We start from the raw sequence: 14,054 nt of genomic DNA, 5'->3' as shown, positions 1-14,054 counted from the left end.
TAATAACTTACCACTTCAGAGGAACCCCATTGTAGTTTCTTTTCTATGTTAATACTATACTTTCTAGTATTTGGTCCTTGTTTTTAACTCTTATTAAATCAAAATGTGAGAATTGGGTGTAAAAGATGCAAGGCTCACCGGCAATTTGACTAGTCTTATTAAATCTTTTCTCTGGCTTCTCTTCTCGGCATAATATTTCATTAGCACTACGCTTCTTCTTCCCTTTGCCACTGGACAACAAAACTGATACCATTTCATTCTCTTCAACAGTTGTTCCCACATTTTCAAGTTTTGCTCCTTCCTGTTTGTTACCAGGAAAAAAAAGTCTTGAGTTTGTTAAATGGGGAGGTGTGTTCACAATTGTTTTTTTTTTTAAACTCCTATGAATCTCTATCATTGGACAGCCCAAAAATGTAGGTTTTTATCCAGATTTCTTATTCACCTTTAAGCTGAAAAAATGATAAAAAAAATAGCTAAGAGACCCATATGGGTCTCAAACGTTGATGATGCTCAAAGTGGAATAGGAGTGAATGGAATAATGAAATAGTTAGAAGAATAAGATAAATTACTGAAAAAATCTCAGCATGATGTTTACTCTTTCGTATTAGTTTTCTTTACGATGACATTATATGATGAAAAATTGCCTTTTATCAGCTTAAAGTTCCAGTATAGATACCATAAACACACCCGACCAGCTTCATCAACGAATCTGTTAAGATAGTTTCATATGTAAGAGGTTTTGAAGTTTCTCTGAGATTGGTTTTTGTGTCCTGATTATCTTGCTTTCAAAGGAGGTAGTAAAGCTGTTGAGTTACAAGGTTGCTTGGACATCGGGAAAGTATCTTGGCAGAGTGAGCTAGCGTCTCTTGGCTTTGATAGTTAGCGTAGTCTTATTTTAGTGCCGGATCTAAGTTTGTTAGTTGAACGTCGAGCCATAGACATTGAAGACTGTCTTTGTTCGGGCTACGGGAGAAAATCATTTTTTAGAGAAAATTCTTTAGAGAAAATTATTTTTTTTTAGCTATGGGATGAAACAACTTTTGTTCTGCAAAATGGGCGATTTCCAATCCTCCTTTTATTATTCTCCATTCGATCCCATTTTGCTATCATTCTTCTTTATTTTTAAGGTCTTTATCGCTACTATGGGAGACATGTTGCTTCATTGCTTCAGTGTCAACGGAGTATCGATTGAATTTGTTCATGTTTTTTTTTTTTTTGTCATGGGACCAAACTTTTAAATCGATAATTTGTTAACACAATTTGTAACACCTAAACTTTTTATTCTTTGATAAATATATATGTACAATTTAGCCAAAATAAAAAATTCATATGTAAAAGAACTCACCTAAAGATCAATTATTATTCAGTGATTTAGTAATAAATACTCAATTGTACCATCAATGAAAATGCCTAAAAATACATCTACAATATAATGTTTTATAGGAACTCAATTGCCCATCGAAGCCATACTACCTACTGATAAAAAAAAAAAACAAATGTTTTCTTTAGCTAAAGAAACTACACTAAAAAATAAAAATAAAAAACAAAGAATGAACATAATTATTAGTTAAAATCGAAATCACTGAAGGCAATAAGCAATGAATGATCATATATGAGCAATAAGAAATGAATAAGCATTTGATGTCACAAACATTTGCCATGGATGAAGAGCCTTCTGAGCTCTTGATAGTTAAAATGAGATAAACTATATACACTAAAATTCATTTTTAGAGGGAAACATTGATAACACCTGATTTTGACCATTTTTATGGATCATTTTCAGTATCTTATGCAGGTGTTTTCAATCAATTTTGAAGGTTTTATAAGTGTTTTCCATGTTTTGGAGTTTTAGAAGATTTTTCAGGTTACTTAGGCAAAAACAATGCAAATTAGAAAAAAATCTACTTTTGGTCAATTTCGGACCGTCAGAAGTTTCACATCCGATGAAGACCTTCTCACCGATGAAGACCTTTTCAAGTCCAACTCATTCTCTCTGCCGAAAAAGCCCTAAGGACGACCAGAAACACTTGGAGACCTATAAATATGTATTTTAGAAGACCTAATTTCGTGTGTGCTCTTTTCTCCTTGATAGAGAGGCACCAAACTTTTGTTTCTTAGGTTTAGATTAGGGAGATAGAGATTTTTCTCTTGAACCTTTGTTCTTTCTTTTCATCTATCTATTCAGTTTATGAAATCTCTTTTTCTTTACTGCTTTTCTATTTCAAAACCAATGATGATGTTGTCAAGCTCAGCCATGTCTGAGTAGTCACCTTGCTGGGTGAAGAGGGCCATCGAAAGGGATCCCATGACCAATGACATCTAGGGTTTTAGGTTAAACGATTTCGATTTTAAATGATTATCCCATTCATCCAAATCTCAAAGCGGTAACGCTGGAGTAGCTAACCAGTGTCCGATTCTAGGTTAAATCCGAACCACGAGAGTGTTGTATCTGGGTTGCCTAAACTGGATCTTATGGACGTCACCGTCGTAGGAGACGAAAGCTACCTACGGAGGATACGTAAGCCAAGATGGATTCCAAGCTACAATGCATGATCTTATTCGCAGCATGAGAGCGAGAGTTAATTGCTGTGTTGAGTGATTAGATGATTAGGGTGACGAGAGTTGGCTAATTTTACAAGTGTCTATCCTAGTTTCAGAATCATAGAAAATCCTTACCTAGATTCCTTGTGTCATAGATCATGAACCCTAGAGATGAACACTGATGCCCAGCACATTTTTCATCCTTGTTTAAGTTTGATCTATTTTTATTTCCTTTTTAGCTTAGTAAAATCGTGACACACAACCCCACAAACCCCCCCATTGGTCTTTGAGTTCGATTACTAATTCAGTTTGAAGTTTCTGCAGAAAATAAAACTCTTTCTGTGGATCGACACACTAGGTACTACAACGCACGACTGTGCACTTGCAGACACTAGGGTTTATCAATTTAAAACTATTTTGTGACAGCAACCCTAGCTCGCATCAAACATATAAATGACGTTTCCGGGGAGAGCATCGCTCTTGCTTCTGCCAAACTTCATAGGTTAGAGAGTTTTGAGCAACACGCAGGTTATAGGGGTTACGGTGGTTGTAATCTCCTTGACCCACGTCCTTCTTGAGTTTGTGAGACAAAATTACATCAACGTTACAGGCAAGTATTCCAACAAGACACCTAACTTCGTCTAGTAACTCAGACTTTGATTTCTCTCGGAGACTGCACGAAGAGGGTTGATAATGAGCAGCACACAGGTTGTGATACCCTCGCCCAATCATATCCTCTTGCTCTAGGGGTGAATACATGTTCCAGAAACCTGAAACAAAGAAAAACAAAACGAAAATTTAAAAGAAAAACGGTGTCTAAGAGTCAGATTTACTAACCTATGAAGTTTGGCAGAAGCAAGAACGATACTCTCCCCGGCAATGGGGCCACAAACTTGATGCGAGCTAGGGTTGTTGTCGCAAAATAGTTTTAAAGTTGTAAACCCTAGTGTCTGCAAGTGCACAGCCGTGCGTTGTAGTACTTAGGGTGTCGATCTACAGGGAGAGTTGTCTTTTTCTGCAGAAACTTCAAACTGGATTGTTAATCGAACTCAAAGACCAATCACTACAAAAAAAATGGAGCTATTGTGACTAAATTTTAATACAGAAATAAATCGTCATAAGTTTATGACATTTTTTATACAATATCGTGACCAAAATTTTATGTCACAAATGAGTAACTGTTTCGTCATAATATTTATGATGATCTAAACCGTAGCCAACTTTTGTCGCAATTAGTAACAAAATTGTAACAAAAGTAACAGTCGTAACAACTGTGACAATATTATGACCAAATATTTTATCACAACTTAGTTAAAAACTTATAATGGATTGATCAGTAGCAATTTGTGACGATGTAATGACTAAACGCTAGTTGTTAATAGCTACAAATCAAAGAAAAATAAAATCGTAAAAAAATGCAACTGAAAAGTGTAGCAAATTCGTCGCAATTTTAGACTGATGTACGAACATTTTATTCAGTAATAAGTTCTAATGAATTAGCTCATTTAACATTTTTGTTTCAGAAGAATATATATCTATATATTGACGAAGTTGTATAAATCCAAATGCTGATATTATTTTTCTATAATACAATTCCTTTTTAAATAGATTTTTTTTCTTTCTAAATAGATTTTAAACATTTACATTTACTATGCTCTCAATTTTGATCAAACTTTACAAGCTAGAAAAATAAGATCCATGATTATCTCTTATTTTTTCAACTACTCCACGGTTATATAACCCATGTAACATTGGTGAATCATGATTATCAACAAAAATATTCCAAAATATATGATAAGTACAAAAGTTCAATTATTTGAAAATGGATTTATAAAATGTTGGTAATGTAAAAAGAAAAACAACTTAATGTTGGTTTAGTGAACATTAAAAATATCCAGAAAACAAAGTTTGCAGAGATGATTAGTCTTTTTATGATTATAAGCTAATACATATATATATATATACATATGGTTTTTTACAAAGATGTACATAATTTATTTTCGTATTTTTATGAACAAATAATAAGAGAGAAATTAATTATTATAATCATTAAAACAAATAGTAATTAATTTTATGTGTATAAATAAGAAAGCCCATTAGCCAAAATTTTATATGTTAATTTAACCCATTAGCCAAAAACCCTTAGACACAGAAAGGAGTGTTCGTGTGTATATATATGTGTATAATATCCTTCGACAGAAAAGCTTATAAATAATCGAGAATAAATAGTGAAAAAAGCTTATCTTCGCCAGTGCATCATCCACCGTCGCCTATGTTGTTTGGTGTGTTTCTCGCCGTTGGGTCCATAACAAGGAGAGGAAGGGAGTGATCTTGTCGGAGGAGGAGAAAGAGGAAAGTGTGGTTTGGGCAATGATCTGGAGGTCTATAGAGAGCAGATCGGAGGTTCAAGGACAGGCGGAGCAGATCAGAGCCGGTTCTGAGAAAATCATCAAAGAAGAAGATGAAGAGGAAGAAGAAGACAGTTCATCATAGGGTTTTGTGAGCGAGATTACGGTCAGATCTGAGCAAAATAAGATTGGACAGAGAGCGGGTATGAATAGAAGACATATCCAGGAAGCCACCAGGGTTTTATTAACCGCCGACTAAGTTAAAACCTCGCCGCCACACTTTTTGCTTCGTGCACAAGAATCAGAAGACACTGATAAGAACCACAAAACTCCAACTACACCTTAACATGAACCGAAACCGTTTTCTAACATCAGCAGATCGCCAAACGCCGAAAGCCGCATATGAGAACAGTATTATTTAATGTTTCCTTTTGTAATTTCTTTTCAAATTGTTAGTTTAGATTTTGATATAATTTTTATTACTGTATACGGTTATTAATATGTATGTTTTTTTTTTCTTTTTTGACATACTTTGGTAGTTAATCTTAAAAATAACTATGTAAATTTGTAACAAATTTGAGATTAAAAATCAGTTTTTTAATTAAAATGAAATATTGTGATGATAATTTAGTGAAGAATAGAACCAAATTTAATATGATAAATCAGCTATTTAAAGGGTATTTATGATGATAATTTAGTGATAAAGTGTGACAAATTTGAGACAGAAATAGCCATAAATGAGGACGTATTAGTGATCACTTTTTAGTCTTCTCTTGTAACAATTTGAGACTAGATTTTCGTCCAAATGAGCAACGGAATTATGACTTATTGATAGTCACATAATAAGACGATTTTGTGATGTTATTTTTAGTAGCTAATTGTAATAATTTTGCTACTTGTTTATATTGTTACAATTGTGACGAAATGGTTACTATTTAAATTCGTAGCAAACGCTGTGATGTTTTTGTTACCAAATTTTTTTTGTGACGATCATATTGTTACCATTTTCAAATCTTTACAAAGACGTCACAATATCTTTATTGTTACGAAATAATATTTATTGTAACCAAATTTTTTGTCACAATATAACTATTTTCTTGTAGTGAATGGGGGTTTTTGTGGGGTTTGCGTGACACTGAAAACGCAAAATAAAACAAGAATAAGACTCTACTAAAACGAATGTTGGGCTGACAGGGATATCTTAGGGGATATTCGATTCATGCTAGGGTTTTAAAGCTCATAGGTGGTGATTTAGACTTCTCCAGGTTACTCTAATTGATGCATGATGGCATTTCCAATTAGTTTCCGGGCGATTTATCTTCATCTGTTTCTGAGATCTGCATGGAACTGGAATAGACATATGTATGATTAACCAACTCTTGTCACCTTAATCAACTAATCACTTACCTTGGCAATTGACTCTCGCTCTCATGCCGCGAATAAGATCATGCATTAGACATTGAATTCGTCTGCTCACATCTTCTCTACAGGTAGCTTTTGAACTTGTAGCGACTATGTTCTTCTGAAGCTTTGTTCTGGCAATCTGATACAACACTCTCGTGGCTCTGATTCCTAGATTCAGTAGTTAGATTGCGAGTTTAACTACATGCATTAAGAACAACTTAGAAGAGATGAGATCTAGAATATGACTAAGAAAACAACAGCAATCATAATCGAATATGGAGTCCCCTTCGATGGATCTCTTAAACCCAACAACTAAATTACTCTGACATGATTAAAGAAAGCATAAGCAAATAAATAGATAGCATAAACTGAATAGATGAAAAAAAACAACAAGGGTTTAAGGGAAGAATCTCTATCTCCCTAGCCTAAACCTAAGAAACAAAAGTTTGGTGCCTCCCTAACAAGGGGAAAGGAGCACACACGAAATAGGGTTTCTAAAATACATATTTATAGGTCTCCAAGTGTTGCTGGTCGTCCTTAGGGGTTCTTTTGCAGAGAGAATGAGTTGGGCTTGAAAACAGGCCATTGGGCCGTTTATGGGCTTGTCGCAGAGTTGGGTCTCCAAGTCTGGTAAACGGTGTTCCACCATGGTTGAAGGCTCTGAAGCGTGGCCAGGATGGTGTTCACCGCGGTCACGACCTCCTGGACCGCTGTGGTTGGTCTATGATGCCCGAACTTCATTCTTCCTCTTGGTTCATTCGCGAGACTGCAGAACATGTCTTCAGTAAATTAGAAATAACTTATGATACAACCGTTGGATTGCGTCCAATCTAGTTGAATTATAAATCTGGTTGTCTTCTATATCTTGTGTCCAAATTTGAGCTTGATCAGACGGTGAGAAGGTCTTAATCGGATGTGAAACTTCTAACGGTCCGAAATTGGCCAAAAGTGGATTTTTCTCCAATTTGCATTGCTTTTGCCTAAGTAACCTGAAAAGTCTTTTAAAACTCTAAAACATGGAAAACACTTATAAAACCTTCAAAAGTGATTGAAAACACCTGCATAAGATACTGAAAGTGATCCATAAATATGGTCAAAATCAGGTGTTATCAACTCCTCTCTTGTCTAACACGAGCTCACTCAGTCGACTCGTCTCTCTTTCTCCGAAGAAGCTTCAATTCAATCTCTCTCTCTCACGTCATTCCAAGCTCAAGCTTTGCTTTCTCCGACGATCTCGTTTTCTCTCTCAGCTGAGGTAATATCTTTCTGGGTTTGGTTTAACATTCCAAGTTTCTTCTCTAAACTACAAAACAGCTTTGAACATCATTGAGATTAGCTTTGTTTGTGATTTTCCAGTTAGTGATAACTTTGCTGTTAGCTTCCTTTGCTGTGTCACAGAGGATAATCTATGCTTGCTGCTTGTTCTGCTTGCTTCTTTTGTGATCTTTGTCTTTCTTTAGTCTTCTATTTGAATTCTCCTCTTATTCTAATAAAGAATTTTTTGTCATTATTTGTAAGATCTGGTGAATAGAAGGGAGAGTTGGTGGTTTAAGGATTATGCTTTTATAAAAAAACTTTGTTTTGCACCTTTATAAACATAGTATGATATGTTTTTTTCAATTTGATATTGTGTTTTGTATGATGAAATTATAATTCAAAAAGAAGATATTGTAGTTTGGTTCACCAATGAGAAAATATTTGTTTTAAATGTCTTTATTGGGTATGAATCAATCACTAAATTAATTGTTTTTTAATCAATTGTTATAATTTTTTTTTATAAACAAAACTTTTATTTTCATAAAACTAAAAAATTTCAAATGTTTAAAATAATCATCTGAAAATTATTTAGTTGTAAAACATTATTTATATTAAGAATTAATAATAATATAGTTAATATTACACTGAAAATATGATTAGATGAAAACATGAGTATTTTAGTCATTTTTTTATTTAGATGAAGATGTAAAATGATCAAACAAACAAAACTTCATTCAGATGGATCAGCCAAATGAATCACTTGAATGAATCATGAAATTTTATTAATGAAACAAACATAATGGATCAGTCAGATGAATCATCTGACTGCAAATATCAACTGCTCAAACAAACAAGACCTTAGTCATTCATGATACCATTTTTCCAATTTTGAAGTCAGAGATGGTTGAATCTTTTGTTTTAATCAAAGTTTAGTAACTTTTAAGCTCTTTCAGCATCTTATAAGAAACCAAAATCATATTATAGTTCACAACCACACCATCCACCCACTCCAAATAAAAGAAAACAAAGTTGTCGCTAAATGAAATATTAAAATAGTGATATGTTTGATGTAATTTATGTTTATCTCTTGAGTGTTAGTAATTTTTTTCCAGATTTTCATTAATCTTTCTAATTAATGTTGTTGCTCCTATAGGTATAAGTCCAACATTAATTATAGGAGCAACAACATTAATTTGATGTAACTTGCAATGATAGCCACCCATCAGCATCATCACCCTCATGTAGTGCACAATAGATGCCCAAACCTATAGTAAAAATAATAATCATTATACTTCAAAACAAAGCTTATGATGTATTTATCTACACATCGTAAACGTAGCTCAATAGTAATAGATAATATTTTATTAAGCCAAAATTCATCTCAAGCTCAATGAGTCATGGGATAATCTTACATAATTTGTGATCAACTACTTTGCTGAGTTTTTGGCATGAGACTGAGAATGAAATTGGTCAGGTTGTGGAAGCTTTAAACTACTATAATAGGTTAATATAGTCATTTCACTTTGTAAATAAGTGTAGTTTAATAAAAAAAAAATAATGTAGTTTTCAAAATATAAACTTATCTAAAAGTATTTTTTTCAAATTTTCTCATTTTTTAATGTGGCTAATATATTATATGCATGTTTTGAATTTTGCTTTTTGGAGTCAGAATTCTGTTTTGAATTTAATATTTAAAAGGCCCTTTAACAAAAAAATGAATTTAAAATTTAAAATCTAAATTTTTTTTATTAATTTGTAAAATTTTAAGATCATTTTTTTTTAATTTTTAAGTAATATATATATTTTTAAACTTAACGTGCATTGGATAATTAAATAGATCAATAATGATTCAAAACACCAGTAGATATAACTCCAAAAAAAATCCAAAACAACAACACATTAAAAATTGAACATACGAACTCCATAAGAATCCAAAACAACACATTTAAGAGTTGAACATAAGAGCTCAATAGGAGTAAATGGCTTCAAACAAGGAACTCAACAAAACCACCTATCATATGCTTCCGTTTGGCCACCCTAATGAATCCATTGTCTCCCCACCTTTTGCCATAAGAACCTTGGAATTCCATGAAAGGTTGCCCACTCCTGTTAATTCCATGAGCAACAAGCAGCATCACATGAAAAGATACAAAGGCCTCACCAACAGTTGGATAGTATAGCTGCTCCCCTCTTATCCTAAGATGAAAGGGTACATTTCCACGATAGTAGCTACTCAGTCTAGGCATAAAAACCAGAACCAAAATACCAAACTGACACCGACCCAAAATTACAATTTCGGTTTGGTTTCAGTTATGGCCAAAATAGCCATTGGATCATATATATCTATACTCGTGGGTATCAGGTATTACCCGAAACCGAACCAAAAATATTTTGGTATCCGAATACCCAAATCATAATTATATATTTTAAATATTAAATATATTACGTTTTTGGATAAATTTTTGGTATCATGGATATTTTTTTGGGTTTTTTGATATATTTTTGGATTATTGGATATATTTCGGATTATCAGATATAGTTTAGGTTTTCAGATATTTTTTTGGTATTTTGGATATATATATTTTTTGAATTTTTGGGTATATTTTTAGATTTTTGGATATATTTTTAGATTTTTTGGTTATATTTTAGGTATTTCGGATAATAAATATTCGATATCGATTAAGAACCGAAATATACAGGTACTTTCTGATTCTCAAATTTTAGAACCGAATCGATCCGTAACTGAATGGTACCGAATAATAGTAAACCAGAATCGAACTGAATATCTAAATGTCCAGGACGAGTAGTTATGAGAGATCTCTCCAGCGCCCCCACTAAAGCAAGTTCAAACTCCTCATATGATGGGTAATCAGTTGGCCTTCTAACCATCATTTTTAAATAATACTCTTTCTGTTTATTAAAAAATATCAAAATAATATTTTTATACATATTAAGAAAATTATTAAAATATTATTTTGTCTTTTATTAATATATTAAATATTTTTTCTCTAATTAATACATTAAATCAACATGGATAAAATCTGAGATATTATTTAAAATTCTACATTGAAAATATGAAACAATATACTCTTTATAAAATGAAAATAAAACTTTAAAATGACAAATGGAATGAGTTCGTATAAAACCAATCTTTAACACAAAAAATTAACACTCCTATTCTCAAAATAACAAAAAGTCGATTTTTTTATGAAGGGTATAATAGTCTTTGACAGTCTGAGGATTACGATAACCCTAAATAATGAGGTATATATATAACTTGCTGAAAAGCCCTAGCAGGCCTTCTTTGTGATTCATAGCCTGCAGATTATCGTCACTGCCTGAAGACGGCTTCATCTCACGCACCTCATCTCTGCAAATCACAATGGTAGTTACGGTTTCGGATTCTCTTCTTACTCTTTTAAAAAAGTTCACGAATGTTAGCTTCTTTGTCCCCGTCGATCTGCGAATGAAACTGCGCTTTTAGACGCTAAGTTTCTGCTATCTGTAGTCTTGATGATGCTATTTTTAAAGTGTAATCGCGAGTTTATCAAGAGAATGATTAAAAAGTTTTCATTTTTTTTTCTCTTTAGTTCCTGTGAAAATTTCTGATTGGTGATTTTCAATTTTTGTAATGAGTGTAGTCTCTGGTTGCAAACGAGGAGTTTCAGCACATTCTCCGTGTGCTGAACACAAATGTTGATGGTAAGCAGAAGATTATGTTTGCCCTTACCTCTATCAAAGGTATTGGTAGGCGAATGGCCAACATTGTCTGCAAGAAGGCTGATGTCGACATGAACAAAAGGTTTGAATGAGATTTTTGTTTTCTCTATGCTTTTCTGCAAGATAGAATAGTAATGGTTTGCTACTGATTCTTGAGTGTTGCTTAGCTTCATCATTAAAGGGTTTAGTTCATATACTTTCGTCTAAGTTTTGGTTCCTATTACTAACTTTTGGTTCCTATTACTAACTTTTGGTTCCTATTACTAACTTTTAAGTTATGCAAATGCTCTTCTCAAATCGTGTTGACTATCTGTTAATGCTAGTGTGGTATCAATGATACTCATGCTTGAGTGTCTTTTTCTTCTTCTGTGGAAAGCCTAGATTATGCATTTCTTAGAAATTGAGATTCTTGTTTAGTCATAACGATATAACTATAATTTGCTGTGTAATTTGTCTGTAAATGTTATTGTAAAGAAGCATTTTAGCTTTATTTTCTAGGTTTGACTTGGCAAATCTAGTTTGTTTAGTTGGTTGCTATATAGTTTGTGCAAATTATGTCGTTTTTGTGGGTAAATACGTTACAAGCTTTGTGAGAGATTGTTGTCTTATATGATCTTTCTTTACAGGGCTGGTGAGTTATCTGCAGCTGAGATCGACAACCTCATGACAATTGTTGCGAACCCAAAGCAGTACAAGATTCCAGACTGGTTCTTGAACAGACAAAAAGACTACAAAGATGGAAAGTACTCTCAAGTTCTCTCCAATGGTCTTGACATGAAGCTCAGGGATGATCTTGAACGTCTCAAGAAAATCAGGTAAACTCATCACACTGATCCATCAAGTTCTCTCCAATGTTCTTGACGCTGTCACCATTTTGTGTTCTCTTTGTGTTGGACTGAGTATTTTTATGTAACGGTGGTTTGTTGCATTTGACTTAAACCGAGCAGGAACCATCGTGGTCTGAGACATTACTGGGGTCTCCGTGTCCGTGGACAACACACCAAGACAACTGGTCGCAGAGGAAAGACTGTTGGTGTGTCAAAGAAGCGTTAAGCAAGCCATAATGTTGCTACTTACACCTTTATTTGGATATGCTTCATGAGGAGTTTTGAATTATGTTTTTTCGAACTAGTTTGTGCGACACTTTTGGATCATCCTGTGAAACTGTCTTTTTCATTAGTACATTTTGGCTTTTAGAATTATCTGTTTCTATGCTTGTTACATCTGTGCCTGTTCTCGCTGTTATTGTGGCTTCAAAGTGATTACAGCGTAAAAAAATAGTTTTACTGGGTATTAGGTTTCTACAAATGAGATAAAACATAGCTAATTAATAGGTTTTTGTACATATCCAAACATTTGGTCCTTCGTATCCAATCAGAAACACTATATGATTAAAACTTTTAATTTAAAAGCTATAAAAGAATAACTTAAATGAGCCTTATCAGAATCAGCTCCATGTTTTTGTTGTCTGGTCGTTGGAAGAGTATAACTCTTCCTCTCCTTACCACCTGGCTTGGACGAGGCATCACCATACCACATCATCCGGAGTACTGCAATGACCATGCCGAGAACCACGTGCAGGTTTATACCATTTCTGTCAAAGAAGAAGAAGCCATTATCAGCACCAAGATAGTCTTCATATGCCCCAAGACTTGGAACGACACCGCTGTGAATCTCCCCATGCAGATGAACTGGCTCAGCTTTGTCCCGATGGCTATTGTACACGAGAGGGTAATAAACATCTGCAGAAACAGCACAACAAATTGAGTTTCAACATGACTGGTTTGCACTGTGCATCATGGTTTTGCCTTTGGAAGCTTGGCAATAACTAAGGACAATTCATATTACACAACAAGAAAAGGCTCAAGTGTGCATCAAGAAGTCTTAATAACCTTTTCTGAAAAGAGGAGATATTTGTTTTAGTATGATATAAGTGTTTCTAGGACTTACCACAGAGACAAAGTTGTAGTCATACATGTCTACTCGTATGTTTGTCAACCAATGGTCCAACTATCAACAATGTCGCAGCCTGTGCTGGAGCAGTATGACCCAATAGATTGAATGAGCTAAGCGAATACTTTCTTTGAAGAAAATGTACATACTGAAACAAAACGAGAAAACTTTTGTGTCAATTTAGATAAGAAAGAAGTTACGTTACGTTGTAATGCCACCATGAAAAGGCTCAGAGAACTTAACGTATTGTTGCAAAACAGTACCACACAGCAATGAAAGCAGCAACGAAGCCTTTGGTGTTTACACTAAGATTTGTAACAGTGCAAACACCAACACCCACAAGAACAAGTCCTATGCTAAGTTTCGTGTCTCTCGAGTAACGAATCTTATCTAGCACAACGTCCAACAAGCAAGATTCAGGAATCATGCTGAGCTTTGCAATCTGTAAGACGCCATAGAATTCAACAGAAGCGTTTTCTTTTACCCAAACAAGCATAGGTTTTGCAGGAATCTTACTTGATAAAACCCAACGGAGTTCCACATAAGACTAACGTTCATTCCAGCGATCGAAAAGTTTGCAAACAGGATAATCTTAAGAAGCTCTGTAAATGGAAGATGAGATGGCTGAATGTAGCCTAGACATCTTAGAACAACTGTCATGACTCATGAGTGTCGTCGTTGCGAAATGCAGACCGGTTAAGGTTGTTTCTGCGGTGAATCGAAATCATTAGAAGTTTCAGAAAACGAAGATAGTACGAGGTAAAGAAATGTTTTTTTTTTAATCTACCAACCAAAGCTAAAGCCATGTATAGCCATTAAAGCTTTATTGAC

General features: G+C 34.0%; 2 protein-coding genes across 2 annotated transcripts; one reads left to right on the top strand and one right to left on the bottom strand.

Moving 5' to 3' along the window:
- The first annotated feature begins 10,816 nt into the window (after positions 1-10,816).
- Positions 10,817-12,550, top strand: LOC18014339 (40S ribosomal protein S18). Its single transcript, XM_006397080.2, has 4 exons — positions 10,817-10,935; positions 11,192-11,352; positions 11,897-12,085; positions 12,218-12,550. Exons 1-4 carry the CDS (start codon positions 10,933-10,935, stop codon positions 12,321-12,323), a joined length of 459 nt encoding a protein of 152 aa, XP_006397143.1. The 5' UTR covers positions 10,817-10,932; the 3' UTR covers positions 12,324-12,550.
- Positions 12,551-12,653: 103 nt separating this feature from the next.
- On the bottom strand, positions 12,654-14,054 carry LOC18014338 (UDP-rhamnose/UDP-galactose transporter 5). Its single transcript, XM_024154557.1, is given in 8 exon segments — positions 12,654-12,886; positions 12,889-13,012; positions 13,221-13,272; positions 13,274-13,371; positions 13,467-13,485; positions 13,487-13,665; positions 13,740-13,931; positions 14,015-14,054. Coding segments are annotated over 7 exon segments (849 nt in total). The 5' UTR covers positions 13,884-13,931; positions 14,015-14,054.

The sequence above is a fragment of the Eutrema salsugineum genome, unplaced genomic scaffold (assembly GCF_000478725.1).
Source record: "Eutrema salsugineum unplaced genomic scaffold, Eutsalg1_0 scaffold_3, whole genome shotgun sequence".
Classification (NCBI taxonomy): Eukaryota; Viridiplantae; Streptophyta; class Magnoliopsida; order Brassicales; family Brassicaceae; genus Eutrema; species Eutrema salsugineum.
The sequence above is the reverse complement of the archived record's forward strand: the minus strand, read 5'-3'. Positions and strand labels throughout refer to the sequence as shown.